General features: G+C 39.5%; 1 protein-coding gene across 1 annotated transcript in view; it reads right to left on the minus strand.

Annotated features, from left to right (window-relative positions):
• Window positions 1-20,798, minus strand: part of CRIM1 (cysteine rich transmembrane BMP regulator 1) — a 194,614-nt gene that overhangs the window by 43,348 nt on the left and 130,468 nt on the right. Inside the window, exons 7-8 of the mRNA XM_063328850.1 lie at window positions 19,529-19,726; window positions 149-277 (exon numbers count right to left, since the gene is read on the minus strand). Of these exons, the coding sequence (XP_063184920.1) occupies window positions 149-277; window positions 19,529-19,726 (327 nt within the window). The remainder of the gene's footprint in view (window positions 1-148; window positions 278-19,528; window positions 19,727-20,798) is intronic.

Here is a 20,798-nt window from a genome sequence, read left to right on the forward strand (position 1 = left end):
ACCTATTCTTTAAAGATGAACAACTATAAAGCACATGCATATGAACACAACATATAATCAACATTATGAATGGAAAAACCAGCATACTAGCATTTTCACATACAGCTGGATATAAAAGGTACGAGCCACTGTATTTTCGCATACTCACTAGTTTTGCACTGACAAATGCGGCAACCATTTTGGTCCAGTTTGAAGCTGTAGATACAGTCTTTTTCAGTCAAAGTGCAGTTCACCAAAATCTCACAGGTGGGTGGACCTATTGTGATGTATGTTGGTTCTGAAGGTAAGAAAAAAAAAAAAACATTTGAGATTACTTCAGTATTTTAACTAAGTTCACAAAAAGGCATATAGAATGCAATAGTGAAGGGAATAATTTTTAATTAATTTTGCTTCTGATTAATGAATATTCTTGGTACTTCTACAACAATTCAAGACAGACTTTGTTTTGAAGTGATGTACGCCCATCACAAGCAGTATTAAGCTGCATAAAATTTTTAAAATATTGAAACACGAAAAAAATACTGCATTTTTTTTGTTCACTATGAAATCAGCTTTCCAGCATATGCAGTTTAAAACCTACTGTGAATACTTATTTTGCCCACTTTCCTCCAGAAGTATTTCATCAAAACTTCATGCAGATTTTTTAACTTTAGAAACCAAACAGAGCTTTCTCCAAAGCTCAGTTGATTGACAGTACCAAGCTGCAAATCAAAGCATGTGACTCAGTAGATCAAATCATTCTCTGTGTGAATAAGACCACTTCTGACGAAATTTAAAGCATAAAAGACTCTGAATACCAAAAGGAAATGTAAGATAGACTATGTGTGAAAGACCTCTGGAAACCATTTAACGTGTCTATTCATCGAAAACATTACTTCCTACGGTGTATGGGGGGCGTGAGGGGGGTGGCTGACACACGAGAAGGCTGTTGGCCATACAGAGAGACCTAGACAGGTTGGAGATTTGGGCAGAGAGGAACCTTATGAAATTCAATACGGGCAAGTGTAGGGTGCTGCACCTGGGGAGGAATAACCCCATGCACCAGTACAGGTTGGGGGCTGACCTGCTGGAGAGCAGCTCAGCTGAAAGAGACCTGGGAGTCCTGGTGGACAACAGGATGCCCATGAGCCAGCAATGTGCCCTTGGGGCCAAGAAGGCCAATGGCATCCTGGGGTGCATCAAGAAGAGTGTGGCCAGCAGGTCAAGGGAGGTCATCCTCCCCATCTACTCTGCCTTGGTGAGGCTGCACCTGGAGTACTGTGTCCAGTTCTGGGCTCCCCGGATCAAGAAGGACAGGGAACTGCTGGAGAGGGTACAGCAAAGGGCTACCAAGATGATTAGGGGACTGGAACACCTCTCTTATGAAGAAAGGCTGAGGGATTTGGGTCTCTTCAGTCTGGAAAAAAGACAGCTGAGGGGGGATCTTATCAACACTTATAAATACTTAAAGGGTGGGTGTCAGGAGGATGGGGCCAGGCTCTTCTCAGTGGTGCCCGGGGACAGGACAAGAGGTAAAGGGCACAAACTTGAGCATAGGAAGTTCCACCTAAACATGAGGAGGAACTTCTTTCCTTTGAGGGTGGCAGAGCCCTGGAACAGGCTGCCCAGAGAGGTGGTGGAGTCTCCAACTCTGGAGACATTCACAACCCGCCTGGACGCGTTCCTGTGCAACCTGCTGTAGGTGACCCTGCTCTGGCAGGGGGATTGGACTAGATGATCTCCAGAGGTCCCTTCCAACCCTATGATTCTATACTTTGTAGTACCAGATCATGCTTTTTGAGGATGTTATTGACAATTATTAGGTATTTATGAACAGTATAAGACTTACTTTTGGGAACCATGTTGGAGTATGAAATTTGTTTTAATGCATATGGTAGACAGAAATATTAACCTATTTTAGTATACAAAGTTGTTAGAATAAAACAATATCCAAAGACTTAGGAAAATAACAAGGAACTTCAACACTGCCATCACAAAACAGGAAACAGAAGGAATGAAACACCTGTCTTTTCCTGAATGATTTTTGCTCTTTGAGACTAGTTTGGTCTATCTTGTGTTTTTCATAGAACTCAAGCACTTAAGAACCAACAGATTTTTATTTATGAGTGCTATTAACACTATACTAAGCATTCAGGAAACACAAATTGCATGACTTTTAAAGAACTGTGAGCTTTCTTTTCACTGTTTCAACTGTTTGAGTTTATCCTGTTTCTCCATCTCAAGAAATGAAGACTTAAAGGAAATCATATATTTTAAAAAAATTCAATATATGTATTGATAAATTGTGAAAATATGGAGAAACGGTATACTACCCATCAGGGCACTAAACCATAATATATTTTACACAGTATGCACGTTTTAATGGACTGGAAGTGGCCATATCTTGCCATATCTCATCCTCAAACCAAGTACATTGAAAGGCAGATTTTGCCATCCTTACTTAAAGGCAGCTAGTCTTTACTCTTAGACTGCGGGCAAAATACTACACAACATTGATTAAGTTGTTAGAAGTATTCACTGTTAACCTAAACACAAATTTTTGTGCCTATTGGCTCCATGTCCAGCAGGCAGCTTTTGCACCCATGCCTTCCAGTTGAGTGAAAATTATCCTATTATGAGAATGAGCTTTTCTGCTTTCATTGTCTTTCACAGTTTTCAGCTTTCATAGCTTCTCCCCAGCCCTACTCTTCCCTTCCCAACAGCTTATACAGTGGATGAACATTTTTAATCCTTTTTAAATTAGGTCAGCTAAGTACAGAGTTTGGAGGGAAAAAACGCATTAAATGTACTACAGTGAAGTTAGAAGACTTCAAACTTAACTCAGAGGTCACGGTTCAGATTCCTCACTTTGCTGAAAGTGTCAGAGTAACGTTCAAATTCTGTTGCTTATGTAATTTTTGTAGGAAAAGCAGCTATACAACTTTGTAAGTATATAAACTACCACCACCAGCTTTGTTCAAATACAAGCTGTAAACACATATAATGGCATCCATGTTTCTGCAGACCACTCAGATCTCTTCTAATTTAAATTTAAGCTCTTTTAGATTTTTTTCTAAGAGTTTAATATAGTGTATTATGTTGAAGGTCAAAGGAGAGATTTTATAAATTTCTGTGAATTCTTCATTTCACAGCTCTGAATTTGCACACGTAGCATGGAAGAGTTACCATCATGATCAATGTATTTTAGAATCCATGGATTCCCAAGCTAGACTCCTTTCAATCTCAGTGAACTCTTCATATTTGTTTTCAAGTTCATTCAGTAAGCTACCTGGCTAAATCATACTCATGTCTAATATTTAACATTTGCAACTTCAACAAACCATTAGTTTAAGAATCAAGAACATACCAATAATATGATATATTCCAGAAACACTATTAATCCCGTCTGTTTAGGACTCAGAATATATAAACTAGTTTTGCAAACAAACTGATTTTTAGCATCTGGGGCCTATTCCGAAAACCTCCTTTCCTACCTCACTCCATTCTCTAACCAAAATACCCTAAGCATGCAAAAAAACAGAATAGAACAGTTACCCTGAAGGTACATTCAGGTTACTGGTCAGCCAGCCCAAATCCTACACTCATGCTTATAATGCCACAGTAATGCTTGTACTCAGTGGTAGTTAAAACCGCTAGAAATCATATGAATCTTTAATGCTACCCAAAGCAAAGTTCAGAGACAGTAACATGAGCTGGAGAACTGAAGAGGACTGTAGCTTTACCATCTGACTGCAGCACAGTTAGGTAAAATACATAGTTAAAAAAACCCACAAAAACTCACTGAAAGCTGAAACGCAGGTTAGTATTCATCAATCCATTTAGGCATAAACTAAACCTAGAGAGAAACAGGATTATGTTACACCCCCCCAACACTGAAGTTCACCCCTCAACATAATTTCTTTTTAATTGCAGGTATAATTTGATATGTAGAAAAAAAAACAGTGAATATTGGTTATGTATTTTTCATGGTGCCCTTTCATACCTATACTTCTGTGTTTTGATGCTCTTGTGTCTTGGACACACCGACACAACAATTTTTTTTCCCCATTGATACATCTAGTAATGTGGTATTTCTTACAAGGGACAAAATTAAACTGTCATTATATTAATTTGAAAGGTTTTTGTTAGTCCTCTATTCATTGTGTTTTATTACTCTGTTACCTCCCGCTTTTGTGTCTGCTCTCAGCATCCTCAGTGTTTCCAGACAAGCTTACAAATCTGTTTTTTCTCCCTCCTGTCCCTAAAGGTAAGCCCTGAGATACAGTAATTTTATATGCATGCCTGCTTCTCAATGAGCTGCAAGTAGAGGACAAAAGAAATAATTTCATTCCCTACCCCCACATGTGCAAAAATGCAGCCAGAAAAAAAAAAAAAAAAAAATAAATCAGCCCTTTTCACTTCGCTAGACAAGACTCAACAAATAAAGACAGCTCTGCTCTGCCAGGCTTCTGGCTATTTGAATGTGTGATTCTGTGAATAGGCAAGCAGTAGCTAAGCTTGAAAAAGCATGTACCACCGCATGATCTGAGCTAGGCTTTCACCGCTGCTCTTGGTAGAAATGGCAGAAGAAAGATCCAGTGCACAAATGCACAGACAATGGGTGGGAAAAACGGGTGCTGTTTCTGCCTGTGTGCTTTACCAACAATAAAGCTATACCATAAAAAGAAAGAGAGAAAAAAAAAGAGAGAGAGAGAAGAGGACTGAAGAGAGTCTGGATGAAAACAACGGATTTTTTAACAGAGCACAGATTTTGCTGATGTCAAGTGCTTCTATATAAGGTTAAATGCAGGTTTCTACTAGAACATTTCGCTTCCATGTACTCTCTCTGAGCCTGGTGCTTTCTATGCTGAATTTCAGTGCAGATGATTACTAATTTGCCTGCTGATTAATTGTTGAATTAAGTTTGTTTTTTTCATACTGCCATATACGTACAAACAACTTCAAAAATTTTGAAATCCACAGTGGGTATATTTTAGTCACTGATGGTCTGTCAGTCCGACTGGTCCACTGAAAAATGCTATGGTACGTGACCAAAACCCTGAATCTCATTCATTCCAGCTTGAAATCAACCGCACGTTTATGGGGAAAGAAGGGAAGACGGTGACATTCAAGCAATGCCTGTTGCTGGCTTTGTCCTTACAGAACCTCCATTGGCAGTACCAATAAGAAAAACTGGATGTCACACAAAAAAAAAAGTTGTCAAGGTGGAATAAGATCATATTTTCACTGGCATTTTTCTACCCAGGATACTTTTGTAATATGAACAAAACTTTCCACTTCTCCTATGAGTGATGTGACAAAGCTTGTATTACAAAGAGCAGACATTTTCTTCTGTTAAAAAGGTGAAATACTATAGGTATATAAACACACACACACACACACAAGAACACAGGATGGTCAGTCTGGTCTAGTACTGTGCCTCATATACAGATCTTGTTATACTTGGATGAGTATTGAGGTCTTAAGATAATGCTCAGCTGAAGTAGTCAGAAAAGGAGAGAAACTGATGCACCCAAGTTTCACTGAGACCAGGGGAAAAAGAGTTTCTTAGGATTAGAATTTTTTAATACACGCTATTTAATCAATTGAAGTTATCCCCACAAAGAGAAAGAAAACTAAAATTCACCATTGATTGTTGAAGCCCTGGAAAACAAAACAAATCAAAACAAACAAACAAAAAAATCTCAGTCAATTTATTGCAATCTTGTTGACTTCTACTGTTTATCTGAAAGTTAAAAATGAACCGTTCACTGAAGATTTCATTTTTCCTTCTAACTTTAGGGATTTCATTTAGATAATTCTTTAGTTAATTTTAAAGATAACTAAAAAAAATAATAGTAAAAGTCTTCCCTAAGGCTGGTACCAGAATGAGAAATTATACCCATCTTCCTACCATGCCCTTAGTTGTTCAAAATCTGAACTCCAGCCATTATATTGATATCAGAAAATGAAGAGAGATTCCACTTTACTGCACTACTGCAAAGCCACGTTTATTATGAGAGCACCAAGCATTCATTTTTGGTTTGCATGAAGGACAAGGGGGACCTGTATTAGCAGCAGCAGAGCCTGCAGGTGGAGGGAAGTGATGCTTCCCCTCTATTTAGTACTTGAGAGCCCACAGCTGGAGTAGTGTCCAGCTTTGGGCTCCTCAGTAGCAGAGAGACACTAACACAGCACAGGCCACCAAGCTGGTCAGGGGCTGACCGGCGGCATACGAAGACAGGCTGAGGCCAGGGCTTGTTTGGCCTGTAGAAAGAAGGCTAGGGGAGCATCCTACTGCTGGCTTCCACTACCTAACTGGAGGGTACAAGGCCTGGGTCATCCTGGAGGTGCTCCAGGCTAGGATGAGAGGCAACGAATATGAGCATGAACACAGGAAATCACAACTCGATGTAAGTTGTTTTGTTCTTCCTTTTAAACCACGTGGGTGGTAAAACTACAACAGAGCTCTAGAGAGGTTATGAGATCTCCATCCTTCAAAATACACAAATCCTTCAAAAAATACTCAAAACTTAATTGAGACGAGGCCCTGAGATCCTGCTGTCACCAGACCTGCTTTGAGCAGGAGGTAGGACTAGAAAATCTCTAGTGGTCCTTTCCAACTTGAATGACTCCATGAATTTCACCTTCACGCAAAGTCAGGACATTTCTAGTAAAAGCAGCAATACCTTTGATGGATCCTAATCAGGGAACTGAAATCCAAACATAAACATCTCAGCTTCTGATGATTTTGCCAAGTACCAATTACCTTCCTTCTGCAATACAAGTACATGTTTGCCTAATACCATCTCTCTGAAATCTACTTAATGACTTAAAGAGTATCTTTTCATTCAAGAAGCAAAATTTCTTCCAGACAGTTATAACAGTAATTCTCTCTGAAGCGCTGTTTAGTGACAGTCACGACCACCTTTAATTGAACTCCCCACAATCCACTATTTAGTGACAGTCACAACCACATTTAATTTAACTTCCCTTGATTCGCAAGGGGAAATCATGCTTGACTAATCTGATAGCCTTCTACAATGGCATGACTGGATGGATAGATGAGGGGAGGGCACTGGATGTTGTCTACCTTGACTTCAGCAAGGCTTTCGACACAGGCTCCTCATAGGGAAGCTTAGGAAGAATGGACAGTGGGGTGGATAGAAAACTGGTTGAAAGACAGAGCTCAGAGGGCCATGATTAATGCCACAGTTTAGTTGGAGGTCAGTAACAAGTGGTGATCCCCAGGGGTCAGTACTGGGTCCAGTCCTCTTCAATATATTCATCAATGAGCTGGATGAAGGGACAGAGTGCACCCTCAGCAAGTTTGCTGATGATACAAAACAGGAGAAGTGGCTGATACACCAGAAGGCTGTGCCGCCATACAGAGAGACCTGGACAGGCTGGAGAGTTGGGCAGAGAGAAACCTTATGAAATTCAATACGGGCAAGTGTAGGGTGCTGCACCTGGGGAGGAATAACCCCATGCACCAGTACAGGTTGGGGGCTGACCTGCCGGAGAGCAGCTCTGTGGAAAATGACCTGGAGTCCTGGTGGACAACAGGATGACCATGAGCCAGCAATGTGCCCTTGGGGCCAAGAAGGCCAATGACATCCTGGGGTGCATCAAGAAGAGTGTAGTGTGGCAAGCAGATCTGCTCTGGTGAGGCCGCACCTGGAGTACTGTGTCCAGTTCTGGGCTCCCCAGTTCAAGAAGGACAGGGAACTGCTGGAGAGGGTGCAGCAGAGAGCTACCAAGATGATTAAGGAACTAGAACACCTCTCTTATGAAGAAAGACTGAGGGATTTGGGTCTCTTCAGTCTGGAAAAAAGACGACTGAGGGGGGATCTTATCAACGCTTATAAATACTTAAAGGGTGGGTGTCAGGAGGATGGGGCCAGGCTCTTTTCAGTGGTCCCCAGTGACAGGACAAGAGGTAAAGGGCACAAATGTGAACACAGGAAGTTCCATCTCTACATGAGAAAAGAATTCTTTACTTTGAGGGTGGCAGAGCCCTGGAACAGGCTGCCCAGAGAGGTGGTGGAGTCTCCATCTCTGGAGACATTCAAAACCCGTCTGGACGTGTTCCTGTGCAACCTGCTCTAGGTGAACCCGCTCTTGCAGGGGAGTTGGACTAGATCATCTCCAGAGGTCCTCTCCAACGCCCATCATTCTGTTTAATCAGTCTCAATTTTTGTCCTCCTTTAAGTTAATACATTACCCATGCTTCACCTCTCAGCAAGCTATTTTTATTATTATTATATGGAAAACACTTAAAACAAGCTTTTTGCTTTCTTTGATTTGGAATGCAATATTTTCACTCAAAACAGTGAATTTCAACATGGATTTCACCAATTCCACTAAGACTGTAAACTACTGCACAAGTACCTATCTTTTACAAGGAATTTAGGAGCACAGGCCCTAAAAATTCAAACAATTTTTACATTAAATAGACAATAAAAAAGTATGCTCCTGGAACCCACCAAAATACTATTGTGCATTTTATTTGTAAACACGTTAACTTTTCAAACACACAAAACTAACTACTATGCAGCACAATGAAGCCACCAGGTCTAAAAATAATCCTAAACTGAAATGTGAAGACTATGTAGTCATAACTGTAGAATGAGAAGTGCTTCACTGCTCAGTGCTACAACTCCCCAACCTCTTTCATATTCCCATCTTGTTCATGTGAACAAGTCTATAGTTTAACTAAAGACAGTCAGATAAAATAGATTAATTCCTTGTGCATATTATTTAAAGGGCTGGAACACGGAAACACATTTTCAGTGTACAGCACAGGGAAACTTTATATTCACCTATGAGCACCACTATGTATGTTCTTCCTACTTTTAGATCAACAGTATTGATCACAAAACCCCTGTTTTTCCACATAAATGGGAAAACAAATAAAATAATTGCAAATTCTGCCCACTGATATTTCCAATATATTTTAAAAATAATTAACTATAGAGTTTGGTTTTTTTTTTGCTTTGTTGAGTGTTGTTTTTTTTCCAGGAGGCACAACAAATGTCATATTGTGCTCAGCCACAAATCCAAAAAAATAACTCTCTGAAGTTTACACATTTAATTTACAATGTTTTTTAATCCCAGAGAGAACAACTCATATAAAACGTTAGTACATTTAGATTCTGCAGTGATCGGTCTTGGGGTATTTGGAGAAAGCGTTAGCCATGCACAAAGAATAAGCTCAACAGAAAAGGATTCTAGAAAGCCCAACATCTCATCAGGAGCATGAAATGAAAACCTCTTCTGGGGGAGGAAGAGAAAAGGAGTCAAAACCATGTTCTACACATGGAGAAAGACCTCTAACATCAATAATAAAGAACACACCTGTGTTTGGGGAAAGCAAAATAGCTCCCTCTTCTGTAGTATTTTACAACACAAACTACCTCTAAAAGGATTAAGACATTCTGATCCTACAAAACCAGCACCAACTGACTTAAAGAAATACAGCATCAGTGCATTCAAGCATTTACTATAAAAATTAAGGAAAAAAAAAGCGAACAGTAGTCTAACTTTTAACCTAATGCTTTACGTGATAAGAGGCTAAAAACTGGTCCTGAAGGGTGTGCTGCTCAACAGCCTTTCATTCGAGTCTGCATACTTGTTTGAATTTTGTCTGCTGTCCAAAAAAGTTAACTGCAGTCTACTAAGCAGCAGCATGTGTGTTTACTTAAGCTTCCTGTAAAAACATTCATATCATTCCAAGAGTGACTAAATGTTTTCCATCCTCATAGTTTGCATTCCAGCCTTCCCCGCCCCTCCAGTCCATTACATGAAAAATATCAGTCTCAAGCCCTGGGTAAGAGAATTTCCTTCCTGGGTTTGAAATATCTAATGCCTTGGAGGATTTTTTTTTCCCCCCCTCCAGCATTTAGCTATCTGTGTTAACTATCAGGGTCTAATAATTCATCATCACATAACTATTTATAAAATGTATGCGAGGATTTCAGATGTGATAATTTTCTAATGTCACAAATAACTCTGAAAATATATTCACTAATACTTCCAAACACATAGTTCTGTTTGGCAGGCTTTTGTTTCAAATTTTATTCATACTATAATCCTGAAACTACTTAAATATGCATTTTTCCTCGAAAGTAACTACTACAATCCAAGACTATTTTTATTATCGCAAACTGAAGACATTTCCTACGAACCAAAGCTGCACGGGGGTTTTTCTTTTTTGCGCTGATGCAATCAAAACATTCACAAACTTTCCACTCCCGAGATGCAAAGTTAAAAACTTTTGTCTGTTGTAATCAATTCTTCCAGGTTTTGGTTTAAACAGATATGAATACCCTTCAAATATATTTTAATGCTGATGAGACTTTTCTGACAATTTTAGGTGGAGTGACACTAAGAAAAGCACCTTTATTAAAGCAGAATCAAGTTAGCCTGTCTACCAAGCAATGTCCAAACAGGTAAGAAGGCCATTCAGTTATCGTTACTAGGTGAAGATACAGCAAACAGTAAATTAGCGTGCATCTGAGGCAAACCTATGAATGCTATAGGCACTGAAAAGAATTAATTAGAGGATCCATGAGGCTCTCTATAAGTGAGACATCCTTAGTTGCATTGATATGTACTCATTAGGATTCTTTGGTTATTTATCCTTTCAGTAGTTTTCCATTGAACTTAATGATCAATCATTCAATCATTGAAAATTAGGAAAAGGTTATTTTATACTAGTATAGTCTTCCTCACTTTCCTAAACTCTGAGAGACTTTCACGGGCAGTAGATTTCATTATACCCTGGATTGTGTGGTTCAACGGCCTCAGCTGCCTTGTCTAAAACTCCTATACTAAATCATGATCTGGCAAACGTAAGCCCAATTCTCTACAGCATGGCGTTTGCATCCCTTAATTGACTTTGATGAAAAGGCTGGTTGAGAACTGCAGTGCTGCTGCCGAACAATAACTTATACTTCACGCTCTAAGGAGATCTCTGGGCCCAAACCCTGTGCCGGTGAACACTGCTCACTACCACTGACTTCATCCCAAATGAATCAAATTTCTTTTCACTGGACTCTGCCGCCTGTTTTTACTTAATGAAGTGCCGGACACGCTAAAGGAACTGAACTGAATTACATCTCAGCCAGAGTTTGGAGCCCTTTATTGATGAAAATGTTAATTTCTTTTTGTAAAGGTAAAGTGTCAGCCATAATGACAGCAAAGTAATGCGGGCCTTATTCATGAAAATCCTCCGAGGGGATTTTGTTTAACACTTAATTTCTCATTCACAGCTTATGCTGGCACCCTGCCCCCTGTACCTGAGGGCTCTCACGCAGAAGGACGTACTGCGAGATAACCAATTACTGGGTATCAGCCGACTGGGTTGCAGCTTTCCCTGTGAATAGCCTGAGCCTCTGGGAGGTGCAAGGGAACAGAAGCAACCATAGACTTTCCTAGAGGGACATTTTTGGCATCAGTGCCAGTGCTGAGCACTTGTATTTATTGTCTTCTTAAAAAAAATAATTAAAAAAACACAGGTATTTTCATACTATCCTATCCAATATTTACTTGCCGTGATTACCACTATTATTCCAATTTGCAGATGGCTGTCCACAGACGCAGATGGCCTGAGGGAAACATGGTTATTTCTATCACTGTAGCTTGTTTGGTGTTATTGATATGCTATTATATACATTGATACTAAAAAATTATTTTAAGCTCCAGCATCCACAATTTTTGGAGGGTAAAAGTCATTAAAAAAGAATTGTTACTTAAACCACACCCATTTTGTTTATAAAATAAACAATTATTAGCCCAACGGAGAAGCAGGCAGCTCTGTAAGCAGCAGTACCAACAGCAGCCTGATTGCCAATGGATCTGGTTACCTCCAACGGGACAGGTACACGGACCAGCTCCCGTGAAGAACCTCCAAGCCTAAATGTGAACGCATACCAAAATTTTGCAGTCCCTTATGGCACTTGAAAATCACTTTCTCCCCTCCACCTAGCTGCCTGTTTTCATTAAATCTGCAGAAACGGGTTCTCTTTGAGACTTCCTTGTGCTGCAAGAAGCCATCAGCTCTAAAACGGGGAGAGCAGAGAGGGCCAGCGTGATTACCTAAGCCTTGGCTCTTAATGAAGACAGTCTATAAAACAAAGAAACAAAAACCAGACTAAATAGATAATAGATTAAACAAAGGCAAATCCCAAAGGACCAATATAATTACAGCAGCTATAGAAGCTATATAGAAGCATCCATCAGAATCTTAAAAGTAATTCTTTGTGTTGGATCCACAAAACGTGATAGGCTTGCTTTTCCCAGCTCCCCCCAGTGAAAGGAGGTCCTGTCTTGAAAAGCTGAAGACTAAAGTGCTTGAGTTTGGGGCCAGGCCGATGAAGGAAGATTTTCCCCTCCACACTACACTGTCCCAGTGTTCCTCTGTCTCTAGCCTCACTCCTCATCGGTGGCCTTTGCTTTCTGCCTCCCTCCCAAATCAGACACACTCACCTTGAATTAGCCAGCTCCCTGCTCACATTTTGGGCTTTTATCTATACACCCCTCGCACCAGCACAATCAACAGCCATTGCTGCATCAGAAAACTGGCAAGAAGTGACCGGGGTGGACATACTGTAACAAGAGGTCTTGCCAAAAGGGCTTTGATCGCTTTGATGTTTACTTAAAGATCCCAGCAGCTATATATTGGTGAGCCACAGCCACCACTTGCATAAACACTGAAAGCTACACATGAATTACTACTACTGCTTTCAGTTATGTATGCAATTTCCTGAGTGAATCTCCTTTTGCTGAGGCTGAAAATACAAACTGTGATGCCCTGAATGCATCAAAAAGACCATCTTGGTCACGACATGCCACAGCAGGAATGTTGTTTTCCTAACCCCTTTCTGCTTTCCTCTAGAACACATCTTCCCTCTTGTCCTATCTTTTTCTTTGCAACAACGTTTTAGGCACTTGAAGACTGATATCTTCTCATTCCAACTTCATAATTTTCTCTTTAAGCTAAACCAACCCTATTTATTCAGTCTGTCTTCCTAGGATATGTTTTGCAAATTTTGAACTGTGCTCATAGCTCTCCATCTGACTCTTTCCAACTTGCTTCCAGCTTTTTCAGAGGGACAATGTCCAGAGAAAGACTAAGGGCCTACTATGTCAGCTAGGGACATACCCATCCACAGGAAAGAGAGCAAAAAGGAATACTTCAGATATTGCAAACTGTACTCTTGATCGTAATTGCAGTGTGGTGTTTGCGTCCTCAAGGCTCCGATAATCCACATTCAACTTTTTCTTTGCCCTTAATCACCAGACTTCTTCCAGAGAACAGCTATTTAATAATTACCCTGGTTCAGGACTCATGAAGAATCTCCTCCAAGCACACTGCACTGTATTTTTGCCTTGTTGAATTTGGTCAACATTTTTCTGCAAGCACTCTGCTTTAAAACAAATATATGAAGTCATACTCTGTTCTCCAAGATACTGGCTGCCCTTTTCAGCTTTGTTGTCTATAGAGAAAATAAATTTAGCTTCTATCTGAGCTACTGAAAACATCAGAGCTAGACCAAATACAGCTACTAGTAGATACCAACTACAGCGCAACTCAAGAAAGGCTGCCCACACATTTGAAGACTAGATCCATATACAAGCCCATCATATTGGAGCGCTGCACCCACACATAACCCCTGCCCTCCACACACCTACTCCACGTTCCTGCCCCTTCCTCCCCATCAGCCTCCCTCAGGAGCTCCAGGGTAAAGCACCTCAAGCACCTCACTCACCCTCTCCCTTCCACCAGCAGCATCAGTAGACAAGATGCAAGTTCGAGAGGGGTGAGGGGAGCTGAGTAAGTTACAGTCTTCTCCAAGTCCAGCAAACCCCAGAAAAGCATTCAGAAAGTTATACATTTCAAACCAATTTGTCTGTCCAACCAACACTGGAACGTGCATCCTGTGGGCTACAAACACGCGTACAGGATATATGCTATGGATATGCATACAGCAGCATGTAAAGAAGCTTTAAAAAGGGTTTACTGTGGAAAACTGCTACAGATCAGTTGCGTACTATAATATTAGATAACACAATTGCTACTGCTTGATCTCTAGTTTAGAAAGCTGTGAATAGCTACTTCTGTATATTTTCAGTCTCTACAATCCTTGCACTCCAGTTTTCTTCCTGTTGTAGTAAGAACACCAGGATTTTCTTCATGGGGGAGTGGGAATGTTCTGTTCTGGTTTGAATTTGTGTTCAAAGGCTGAATACGTTTGTGTGCTGATATTTCAAGAACCTGTGCTCACAGATTTTCTACTGCACTATATTTGATTCTCTGACTGCAAAGTTTTTTGAAAATGTGATCCAAGAACAATTTTATCCTTATGTAGCTGCAGGAATGTAAAGTCATCTGCGGGAACAGATATTTCCTTTCATTGAAATTTATTATAAAACATCCAGGAAACAACTGAATTGGCAGGATTGTTGGTGCAGCGGCATTTAGATTGAAGACAGAGCAGGGAAAGTCAGAAGAGACTGCTACTAACCATTTACCCTGGATGAGCCGCAGATCCACAGGCAGCTTTGATTAGAATTTGACCATCAGTCTCATGTCTCACAAACCACTCTTATCCTTCAACGCTCAAAATAAATGATAGAAACATATTTGACTAAATATTTTGTTTCATATACTAAAGAGATAATATCTGACAAACAAAGTAAATTCACAGAATTTAAGCTGGCCACGGCAAGCTGGATTTTTATTTTTTTTTACACGTAAACAGAAGTCTGATGAGAAATAAATGCATACTTTAAAAATAGTGAAAAGCATATAAAGTCTCTGCCTTATTATCTTTGATCCAATGCCTATTTTCAAATTGAAATATGGGCTTGGATTGGTCCATCAGCAACTAAATTGACAAAAATAATAGAAAGTTTTCAGACTTCACTCTTCTTCCTCCTTTAGAGTTGAAGCATAATTAAGATTCTAGAAGAAAAATTAGTTTCCATCATTCTGCAGTAGTCCCCCCCAAAAAGTGAAGTAGCTAATGCAAAAAGTAAGAGTTATAGCTTAATTCAGAAATGTAACATACAAGTCATGTAAAAGCAGAAAAGCAAAGTATATTAATGATGAATAATACAACTTCGGAATTACTATACACCATCATTTTAAACTCACCTAGAAAAAAAAACATGATTTCACTCTCGTATGTTCTCTATGGATTGAACATTTTACAGCATGAGTTGAGATGTGAGAGAGAACTGGAAGCTATTCACAAGAAAAGTATGAAATGAGGTGTTTATCCTTACAATCACTAGTAAACTACTATCTCAAAATCACATACTAGGTTTACATTAATTTTGCCCGTTTATTGAACATATCACTAAGTTACACTGCTTTCTCCCCCGAATCCCTTTCTCGAATAACTCGCACAGTAGAAAACACGATATGATATAATGTCAGTGATCCCAGAACTTAGCCCACACGATATATGGACTTTGGTTTTCTGTACTGAACACTAGGAGATAAGAGATGCAGAAGGATGGGAAAAAAGGAGAACAGACTGGAGAACACAAGAGCGTGTTTAAGCTGTTGGTGCAGCCTTAGTAACGTTTGAGCTTCCGTTCAGTCGACGCTTCTGCTCATAGGCTAAACGGCAAAATTAAGGTTAAGCTACAGATCGGGAGATTTAATGGGGCAGTATGCAGAAAAGCATCATACAGCTGATGCTGAAGGTTTTTAATTCCTCTTAGGAAAAACTGTGCCTGGAATGTATTTTATTGCTTGTAAATCTTCACTAAACATACTGCACATTTTTTTTTTTCATTAGTAACATGAAAATCAAGGGATTGATTTGTCAGACAACTTTCCAGCGAGGACTTTCTTCTCCCCTGATTCCACCACCCCTGCAGATCACTGATGACGCAGTGAATCATGGGAGCAGAACCTCATCAACAGAAACGACCCTTGGGGAAAACGAGTAAGAAGCTGATTAAAAAGGAGAAGGAGCACTGACCCATGCAATGCAGCCTACCTGGTTAAGGGAACACAGATGTCAGCTGGCTGGACGATGACAGAAACAAAACAGCATTTCAGATAAGACCACGTTATCATTAAAAATATAAAATCAAACTCAGGACAGTAAGATTTGCAGAGAAAGCAATGCTTTTAAGGCCTGTCTTCCCCCAGCGTACTTACTACCCCAGTTCAATTCTACCACAAGGAAAAAAACAGAGAACAAAGTGGCCCCTTGGCTAATGGGTTAGCAAGCAATGGCTGTACTGCAAAGAAGGTAGACAGTACTTTTTTCTACCCATGCATCAGACTCCAACTAGAAATGCTATTAATCTCAGATTTAAGTCTCAAGACACACGATGCTATCTGACCTTGGAGGTAGGCCATAAGTCTATGGTTAATGCACAAGTCCCTGCTGCCATCAGCTCAAACATTTAATTTTTGAAAACATAAGTTAAAAATACACAGTACGGAGACAGCCAGCATCTAACATTATTATTTTTTCATGATGTTCTGGGACTTTCTTAATGCAAGCTTTCAAAGAAAAAATTAAACAGATCCAGAAAGACACAAAAGTCTCTGCAATTAACAAATTTCCAATGTGGTATTGATGTCTAATACAGGTAAATACTTTTATGCAGATTGCTGACCAAAAGGCTTAACAGCCTTGAGCTTGTTTGATGCCCTAAAACATAACTTCAAGAAGTTTGCTAGTACTCTTGATTTGTTAATTTCTCAGTGATTTTTTGATTTATTATTATTGCAAGATAAGTTGTTAAGCCTCAGATGCTGAAGCAATTTTTCATAAAGTCATCCAATGCTGCTTCTTGCAAACTATATTTTTTATACCTTGTGTTCTAGCATCTGAGCTCACTGCTGTATTTTAACTCACCAGATTTTTGATCCTTGAAATATTCCCAAATCTAAATTCCTGAAATTAAATAGTTTGGCATTACAGGGTATAATCATCTGTTTTCTTTGGTTTTGTTTGATGTGGGGGAGGGAAGGGAAGAAAGAAGAGAGAATTCAAGTGTGTTTTCAGGTATCCTCTGACCACTGGTACCTGGGCATGCTCAAATCCCCTCCTAGCATGAACTAAAACTACTTCGACTAATTGTTATCTCCATCATTTACGTAATTTCATTACCCCTTGATTGTTTTCTTGGCCGTATGTATTATCAAATAAACACCAAGTCATATGTGATGCTTTTAAGCTTAAAATTTAGGAAGTTGTCCAAAATACTATTCGGTTATTACTCTCCTCCAGATGATACACTCAAAACCAGATGACTACAGTTAAGTGCACATCATACAACAGCTAACATGACAAAATAACAAGTCAGAATATTTTATGAGAAAATAATTAAGATGACACAAGAATCTCATTTAAATATTGATTCCACACTATCATGTCAGTCTTGATCTGTTTGACAATTTGTATCGCAAGTATAATTTAAGCCCCTCCTACCCCCCCAACATCAAGAAAAACAACTTCTATGGACTTCAGCAGCTGCTAGCTACTTCAGCTTCTAAGAGTATAAACATGTTATAGCACAGAATTACCTAACCTAGTCCAGATGAGCTAACTTGCGTCCTGAAAGCACTGTAGAGGCATTAATGTGGTACATTAATGAAGGACCAGCTTGGCTATGTTGCGACCTTTAGTAATGAATGATGGAAGCCAACTCTCTGTCCTGTGTTTGCTTCCCACAGTTCATCATAATTATCTCAGCCTGATATAGATAAGCATTTAATCCAATTATCTCTCATCAGTCTTCTCCAACCTAAAACAGGAAAACAGACATTTGTCTACCTTTCTCTCATTGTGGAAAAAACCCTCAGCATATTGAAAATACTTCCATCAACTTCTTTCTCCCTGTGCTACGTTCCCAAGCTTGCTCACATACGCACTAAATAACGAGGTGTATCAGCACATACTCTGCGATATCCGTTGTGAGTGGATCACTGGGGTTTAAAAGCAGTCAACCTGCTTCCTCATCGTAAAGTTAATCCAGTGCAAGTAACAACTCACTACAATTCACCGGCAGCTTTTATATGTTATCAGAAACCTTCTTCATTCCTTGTGATGAGAATTTTGGAATGAAAGAGCACCTGTAAGAAATCTTTATGCTCCTTAGATTTACCCTAAAAAGCAAGTATCCCAGTGAACTTGGATGGATACTGCAACTCAAGAAGGGCCCCCGAGACACGGGCACTTACACAACATTCTTTTCATTCTATGGAGGTGGAACAGGAAATATGTAAGTGGTAGCTCACTGAGCACCCACAAGCGTTTGTACACTGTGAAGATAGCTCTGAAGACAGGTCTAGATTTACCATTTCTAAACTTAGCAATCTGATATTTTTCATGATGAACAACTACTCCATAAAAAGCAACTCTGACGATACATACATTTTATTTATTTATATATTATATATAATTTTTTTAAAACCTTTTTTTTAAAAATGTATCAGTTTGCAAGCCTTCACATTTCCATTGCCAGGCTGAACAAGCATTTACCCTATAGTTAAGTTAGAATTTCAGTCAGTTATACAAGATACATGTATTTCTACAAGGTAATGAAAAATGCATTTTAAACTCTAAAAATTAATCTATCTCCCATAATTCTTTGTAAGTTTCACTGAAATAATCTTTTATTCATATGATAATTTCTTCCAATATCCAACTATATTGCACAAAGAGATTTTTAGTTGTAACTATATGAAACCGATTAATAAGAAACTAGGATTAATCCAATTATCAATAATACCAGCCAAGGAACATCTTGATCTTCTAACTTCTATTAATAAGCTTTAAGCATAACCAGGAGTAGAATTTAACAATGCTGATCCTATATGATCTCTTTTGGGCAAAAAGAGTATCGGGCATACAGGTGTGGCTAAACCATGCTTCCCCCCACCCCCAACTAGTTTACTCAGTCACAGGCAATGCTGTACCAGCTACTTCAATCCTGCAAAATTTTCAAGTAAACCAGGACTTACCAAGTAAGAATCACAGAGTGGTTTGTGTTGGAAGGGACCTTAAAGATTATCTAGTTCCAACCCCCCTGCCCTGGGCAGGGACACCTCCCTCTAGATCAGGCTGCTCAAAGCCCCATCCAGCCTGGCCTTGAACACTTCCAGGGATGGGGCATCCACAACTTCTCTGGGCAACCTGTTCCAGTGACTCACCACCCTCACAGTAAAGAATTTCTTCCTCATATCTAATCTAAGTCTCCCCTTTCTCAGTTTAAAACCACTACCCCTTGTCCTACTGCTACACTCCCTGATAGAGTCCCTCCCCACCTCTCCTGTAGGCCCCCTTTAGGTACTGGAAGGGGCTATAAGGTCTCCCCAGAGTCTTCTCTTCTCCAGGCTGAACAACCCCAACTCTCTCAGCCTGTCTTCACAGGAGAGGTGCTCCAGCCCTCGGGTCATCTTTGTGGCCCTCCTCTGGACCCATTCCAACAGGTCCATGTCCTTCTTGTGCTGAGGACTCCAAAGAAGCACACATGACAGACCGAAGCACAATACCAGACATAGAGAGCTTACCTTCGCACACGGGGCAGCACTCCCCAGGGACTTTCACAGGATTCAGACAGCTCTGCCCGCAGGCTGTCGCGACACAGTGCGGATCTCCATTGATGCACTGGCAGAAAGTACAGTCATCCTCTCGCCAGCGGTCACCATGGGCTTGGATCTGACCATTGGCATAGCAGCCAGCAGGGTTATTTACTGGATAAACTGGGTCTGAAATGAGAGGAATTGCAAGTGAACAAGAAGTTTTTCTCTTCCCTTTTACGCTTAAGCTTTATATACAAATAAAACTGCAATGTGCTATTTTACATTACCACAAAACGGTTAAGTGCAGCCACTATCAAACATTAAAAGAACCACATTGTGATATACAGTGATAAAATAAGACAGGTAACAACTTAGATATTTCAATATTGAAATTCACTGCTGAAAAAGTTAAGTCAACATATACTGAACATTCATAAATTCAGAAATTTTTAACTCTTTCAACTCAAATTTTGTATGCAACAAGCAGATCTAGAATGGAAAATATATTTACAAATGGCTGGGTTATGTTTTTTAGGAGGCTTAATTTTTTGATTTTCTGATTTTGTTCTTCAAAACAAAATGGATCTTAGATCTATTGATTCAATTTTTGTACCAGCCTAAGAAATTCTGAGGGGAACTGAAAACACCTCCATGAACTGCTGGAATGACTCCTGTCAGCATCGCTCCACTATTTTATAGATGCAACCTCTGGCATGTTTCCTGCTGGAACAAGGAGTCTGCCGTAAGCTACATCTCATCACAGTTTTGGAGATATACTAGTTTTCCTTGACAGATTATCTGGCTCAGTTTTCTATTTCATTTCAGTTGGAGCTTTTTCCCCCTAAAAGCTACAAGGCCCATTTATCTGCTGGCAATTAAATTAAGACTCAGGTATTTAAGTAACAGAACTTCGGGGGATGTACTTTACATAAGATTTCTCCTCGTGTTTCATGCAAATAAATAAATGCGACTCCGTAAATGTTAATTCATGACTTGAAATAAAAGCAGCTTTTACTCTTCAGAAAGAACATGTTTTAATCTTAAGAAATGTGACAAGCGACACTGATATTAATAGTAAAAATATATGCATTACATGAATGTGTGCAACTTATCATGGTGACTAATAAAAAAAATAACTGTTAGACTCAAAAATTAAATATCTGAGAATGTACAGTAATCACATCAAGTTTTCAAAGCAAGGAATAATACAAATTCATATTAAAGCAAATTCAATATATTGAAAATACTAAATACAACT

This window comes from Chroicocephalus ridibundus, chromosome 3 (genome assembly GCF_963924245.1).
Source record: "Chroicocephalus ridibundus chromosome 3, bChrRid1.1, whole genome shotgun sequence".
NCBI lineage: Eukaryota > Metazoa > Chordata > Aves > Charadriiformes > Laridae > Chroicocephalus > Chroicocephalus ridibundus.